Source organism: Trypanosoma theileri, assembly GCF_002087225.1.
Source record: "Trypanosoma theileri isolate Edinburgh chromosome Unknown TM35_Tth_62_V1, whole genome shotgun sequence".
Classification (NCBI taxonomy): Eukaryota; Euglenozoa; class Kinetoplastea; order Trypanosomatida; family Trypanosomatidae; genus Trypanosoma; species Trypanosoma theileri.
Genome location: NW_021639904.1, coordinates 56,226 through 62,501, shown reverse-complemented (window position 1 = coordinate 62,501; position 6,276 = coordinate 56,226). Strand labels below are relative to the sequence as shown.

The 6,276-nt window shown below is 41.2% G+C and overlaps 3 protein-coding genes across 3 annotated transcripts; all 3 read right to left on the bottom strand.

Annotated features, from left to right (window-relative positions):
* Positions 1-1,170: 1,170 nt before the first annotated feature.
* TM35_000621240 (uncharacterized protein) lies at positions 1,171-2,271 on the bottom strand (the record flags this gene model as incomplete). Its single annotated transcript, XM_029031010.1, has 1 exon — positions 1,171-2,271. One exon carries the CDS (start codon positions 2,269-2,271, stop codon positions 1,171-1,173), a length of 1,101 nt encoding a protein of 366 aa, XP_028877716.1.
* An 835-nt stretch (positions 2,272-3,106) lies between these two features.
* Positions 3,107-4,072, bottom strand: TM35_000621230 (uncharacterized protein; the record flags this gene model as incomplete). Its single annotated transcript, XM_029031009.1, has 1 exon — positions 3,107-4,072. One exon carries the CDS (start codon positions 4,070-4,072, stop codon positions 3,107-3,109), a length of 966 nt encoding a protein of 321 aa, XP_028877715.1.
* Positions 4,073-4,632: 560 nt separating this feature from the next.
* Positions 4,633-5,712, bottom strand: TM35_000621220 (uncharacterized protein; the record flags this gene model as incomplete). Its single annotated transcript, XM_029031008.1, has 1 exon — positions 4,633-5,712. The coding sequence occupies one exon, from the start codon at positions 5,710-5,712 to the stop codon at positions 4,633-4,635; it is 1,080 nt and encodes a 359-aa protein (XP_028877714.1).
* Between the last annotated feature and the right edge of the window lie 564 nt (positions 5,713-6,276).

Here is a 6,276-nt window from a genome sequence, read left to right as displayed (position 1 = left end):
TCTCCGTATCAGGGACTTGGTCGGAAAGATCGGCGGCAGGCACTTCTTCAGCGAGGACGTGCACACACGCACATGAGAGCAGGAGAGCGAGGATACACAGCACGTAGCGCATCATCATTATTACAATACTTCGTGTAGTAGTCTTACTTCAATCGCTTACAGGAAAAAACCAAAAACAGATAGAAAAACCAGAAACAAACTGAATTAATGTACACAAGAAAATAAAAAAAACACACACCAAATCAAAGAACACTCAATAATTACAGCAGAAACACACGCATGAAAAAAAACGTGCAATCATAACTCAGATAATACCCAAATTAAAGTAAAAACGCACACAGTACCCAATAACAAACAGAAAATCCCAATTACCCCTCAAAAGAAAAAAAAAAATTAAAGAGAACGACCATCAGAATCATAAAGCACAGAAATAAATCAAAATGCCACTTCCTGTAGGACCTAGCACAATTACAAATATACTTATGTATTCCTTATTATTTTCTCTCCACACAAAACACTCCAACACACAACAATACAGGAGAAAGGACACAGCGCCCAAGCAAAGAAAGCGAAAAAAAAAACACAAATTAAGAAGAGGACCAAACGCACAAAATAACTCACAGACCACTGAGTATGATGATTTGTTCAAGTAATTACGAATACAAATTGTATTAACTACTATTTGTTCCTTTGCTCTTATAAAACAGATTACCAAAAACCGTGCAGGGCAAAAGCACACAATGACCCACGAGCACCAAAACAAAGAAACACATATTAAACATTAGCCCAATTTACACAGTAAACACATAGAAATACAACAACTATGGGTGTAAGTCCATATATGTGTGTATACGCAATTATAAACACAAATATGTATCTGTTATTATTATTTCTTTTCCTTCACTGCAAAAAGCAGTTCATCATCATCACAGTGCAAGCCCAGGCACACACAGAGAGTCTCGAAAAACACACACACACAATGGAGTAGCAATAATAATAGTTATAGGATAAACATAGAGAGAGAGCAAAAACACACAAAACATATTAACATTAAGAAACAAAAAAAGAAAGAGATAATCCCAACAGGTGGAAGATTAGTTGGACTGTAGGGAATGCAAAAAAGAAAAGAAAACAAAGGATGACCTGAGTCACTGCAGCACCACTGCACAATCAGCACACAAGAATACAGGCCAGTGTAACCACAATCAGTAGTGGTACACGCACCCACACAGAACTGCTGATACTGCTGCTGCTGTCTGCATCACCCTTCTTGTTGTTTGCAGGCAAAGGAGGAAGTGTTGTTGTTGTTGTTGTTGTGGTGGTGGTGGTGGTTGAGGTTGATTCCTCATTACTGGTTGATTCACCTTCTGTAGGGTTTGCAACAACATTAGTTTCACTTTCATCGTGATTATTCTGAGCATCATCTCTAGGTGAAGTGCTGTGTGAACTGTCATCTGTATTAGGAGTTTGACCATGTGATATTTCTTGCCCTTCTACTTTTTCTGGCGTTGTTGTTTTTGTGGTCTCTGTGTTCTCTTGATCAGGTGACCCTGTTTGTGATTGAGAGTCGTTGTGGGGTAGGGGCTTCCTACCGTCTTCCAGTGTAGAATCGGTGACTTGATCTGGAGAAGATTCACGTGTTTTGGTTTGACTCGTTAACTGTGGTTGTTCCCCTTTGGTAGATTCCAGGTGTCCCTGTCGTTGCTGTTCCTCCGCAACGTTGACAACGTGAGATTGAAGTTCATGTTGGGAACTTTGTATTTGTGGAAGTTGTGTGTGCACCTCACCACGATCACCTGAAAGGGCACCAGCAGTACCAGAAGTGCAAATGCCGCCAGTAGCGCTAGTAGAAGCAGCACCAGTAGCAGAACAAGTAGAAGAATCACCCTTAGACCCTGCAGAACCCCTTTCACCTACAGACCCTTGACGACCAGTGTCACCTTTAGTATCATCAACAGGTGTCTTCGGTCCAGGTGGAACCTGTACCTTTGCTGTATGTTCAATACATTGAGGTTGAGTACCGGCAGAACCAGAAGAATCAGGAGGACAAGATTTTTCAGCACTCTCAGTAGGGCAACCAGCACTACTAGCAGCATCAGCACCACCAGGACAAGAACCTGGAGAACCAAAAGGAAGATCACCCGAAGGTGTTAGTGGATTAGAAAGAGGATCATGAGCAGGTGCCTCTTCTTCAGTCTCTTCTTTCGCTACACACACACAGGTAATGCTAAGAAGCAAAACCAGAAAACAAAACACGCGTCGCAGCATCATGACAAGACTTATCTTTTCTTTTTGGCAGCTAAACTTGTCAAAGAAATACATAACAAGGGAGAAAAAAGTCATCGTAGACAAATAGTTAAACAAAGAAATACGGCGTAAAAAAAAATAACTCACACAACCACACAACAAACATGACAACAATCATTACGAAGAATAAAGATTCCAATAAAGGGACACCACTCAAAGAACCACAAGCAAACTGAAAAAAAAAAGAAATTAAATGGAAAAACATCGACCCCCACTAAACAACAAAATCAAAGAGAAACTCGGTTATGTTTGAATTCATATGCAATTATGAGTACAAGTGTATCTGTTATTCTTTTTTGTTTCTTCAGAAAACATATCACCACAACGGTGCAGGGCAAAGCACACACAACGCAGAAGCAAACCACAAGCAAATAAACAGATATTACAAATTAGCCCAATTTACCCAGTAAACACAGAAATATACACCAACTATGGGTGTAAGTCTATATGTGTGTATATACGCAATTATAAATATAAATTCATCTGTTATTATTATTTCTTTATTTCCACACTGCAAAAAAGCAGTTCATCATCATTATTATCACAGTGCAAGCCCAGGCACACTCACGGAGAGTCTCCAAGAACACACACACATAGACAATGGAGTAGCAATAATAATTGTTATAGGATAAACGCATAGAGAACAAAAACACACAAAACACACATTAACATTAAGAAACAAAAAAAAGAAGATAAATCCCAACAGGTGGAAAATTAGTTAGAGTGTAGGGATTGCATGCAAAAAAAAGAAAAAAAGAAAACAAAGGATGACTTGAGTCACACCACCACACCACCACAATCAGCACACAAGAATACAGGCCAGTGTAACCACAATCAGTAGTGGTACACGCACCCACACAGAACTGCTGATACTGCTGCTGCTGTCTGCATCACCCTTCTTGTTGTTTGTGAGTTCAGGAGGAAGTGTTGTTGTTGTTGTTGTGGTGGTGGTGGTTGATTCCTCATTACTTGGTAGAGTGGAATTGTCAGTGTTAGCAGTATTACTCTGAGCGTTGTGCTCCTTTTCTTGAACCCCTTGTGTGTTCCCAGACGATGTTTCCTGTGCCTGCGGACTTGGGGTCTGTAGGACTTCAGAATATCCATTGGGATCACTGGGAGATTGAGCAACAGGTGTTACTTCAGGTTTTTTATTTAGTTCCTCTTTTGCATTTTCACCCTGTATAGGTTTGATGGTACTTGTTTGTGAAAATTCCCTCCTTTCATTATCACTTTGTTTCTCACCATTATCGCCCTTGTTAACTTGGGAATCCAGATTATTCACACCGCCAGCACTTTGGGCTAGGTTATCTGAAAGGGCAGGAGGCGGTGCAGAAACTTGATCGTGTTCACCTTTTGTGCCTATTAATTGACCTGCGTTTTCACTTTCCAATTCTCGTTGAATTCCACCACCTACCTGCTTTGGGTCTGAACCACTCTCTGGACCACCAGGAATACTGGAATTGTTGTCCAAGGATGAATTCGAACCAGCAGCACCATCTCCATGCGCAGAACCATGTTCCGTATCCCCACCATTGTGTTCTTCCTTCACACATTGACAATCAACATCACCTTCCTTTTCATCACCAGCACAGATAATAAACGCAGTAACGGCACGACGCACAAGAGAAGGAACACCAATAGTAGAAGCTTTAATAAGGGCATCAGAAGCTTTAGGACTATCAGCCCATACTAACCCACAGGCACAACACAGTGCAAGAGTTAATAAACAGAGCAGATAACACCTCACCATTACAGCCTTTGTCATTGTTGTGTTTTACTGCAATAGACTGATACAAGGAAGAAAGACGTACAGAAGAAAAAAAATTGAGAGAAACACACAAACGTACACCAATACAACAAATACTCACAGTGGGATAGAGAGAGAGAGAATCAACAGCACAGTAAGTAACAAAAAGGAATATACAGCTTGTAATGATAATATGTATCCAATATTAGAAAAAAAAAGAGAACACCCCACAATACCCAAATAAGAGAGAGAGCCAAACACACACACACACAATACTCCATGGCTCTAGTTTATATATAAAATTACTGCACATATCTGTGTGTACTAGCAAGAGATGTATACCGTCAGTGAGCAGAACAGCCCAGTTTTCTGCAAACACACACAACGGGAAAAGCAAGTAATGGAATTAATAAGAAAAAGAACACACACACACATAAAAGTAAAAGAAAAGATATTCGAATTAAAAGATAAAGCTGATAAACAGATTATTAATTCATTCACCCATGAGGGATGTACGCAATTGTGATAATGTTAGTATTAACCATTATTATTATTCGACCTCAGATGAGTCCCACCGTTTAGTACACAGTAATGGAGAACAACATAGCCACAATCAGTAGCGGTGCTGCAGTGCGCACCCACACAGGACTGAGACTGCTGTCAACGTTACCCTTATTCTTCTGCACAGTGGAGGCAATAGTGTTGATCTCTGGATTGGGTACAGGAGATGGTGTTTCAGTTGGTGCTTCTGTGGTAGTGTTCTCGGAGCTCGGTGGAGTAGTGGTATTTGTTTCTTCTGAACTTGTTGGGGCACTTTCAGACTGTGTTTGTGGGTTTGTTTGATTGGTATCAACCTCTTCAGTTGTGTGTTCCCCTGTTGGTGGATTTTCAGTTCTTTCTGATTCTGGTGTACCTTCTGGTGTACTCTGTGGTTCTGCAGCTTTCGTAGGTGAAGGCTCTGGAGCTGGGACAAGAGTTAACTCTTCTTTCCGTTCTGCAGACACCCCAGGGGAAACCACCACACTGTTATCTTGCTCAGGATGGTCCCCATTCGTTAGGCCCTCCCGCTGATTAGGTATGAGTTCATGATTCTGTACTAGTTGTTCTTGCTGTTGTGTATGTGGTTCACGACGGTTAACGGTGATTGGTTGACTGGAAGTCTCCTTCCTAAATTCTTTCCAAATCGAACATTTCACTTCAGGAACTTCACGTGTTTCGGACTTATTACACTTCTCCCAATTGGCCTTCTCTTTCTCGTCGTCTTCTGAAAGAAAAGGAAAACCATCCCATTCCCAATGACTTCCAGCCTTATCTTCACCTGCGTACGGCTTAGTTTTCCCTTCACTAGCAGTGACTGCTGTCCTTGTCGTTGTTCTTGTTGCTGCTCTTGCGGTACGCTGGCGGCAGAGGTCTGCGTACTTCCCACATGCAGACACACGGCTGCCCGCACCGCATGTAAGCCACTCGCTCTCAGCAGCGGGGCGTACACGCAGCGCACCGCCGGCCCCGCACGACACCTCCACAGCCCCACGGGATACACCACGGCCACTGGGACTGTCATTATCAACAGCAGCAGCAGCCGCCATGGTATACCCGCAGGCACAGCACAGCACAACGGCCAACACACACATCACACGGCCCATCATCATCATCATCATGAGAGAGACAATAGTTTGGTTTGCGTAAAAACACTAATCTAGAAAGAAAGACAATCAAAAAGTAAAAAAAGAAAATAATAAATGAAGAATCAAACATGTTAGGACACACAAATCGATTACCACTATGGAAACTCACATTGTGAAAGTATACACCTACCAGTTAAAGAATGCAATACAGCGCAATAACCTCAGTAAGAGTAAAAAAAACAAAAAAAGCCCACACTCACAAATATTTCAAAAAAAGGCTAAGCGATCCAGCAAAATCATCAAGCAAAGAAAAACATATTAACCATTAGCCCAATTTACCCAGTAAACATAGAAATACACACCAACCATGGGTGTAAGTCTATATATGTGTATATACGCAATTATAAATTAATCTGTTAGTATTATTTCCTTTCTCTTCCTCCACTGCAAAAAACAGTTCATCATTATCACAGTGCAAGCCCAGGTGCACACACAGAGAATTTCCAAGAACACACACACACAATGGAGTAGCAATAATAATAATTATAGGATAAACACACAGAGAGCAAAAACACACACAAAACACATTAACATTAA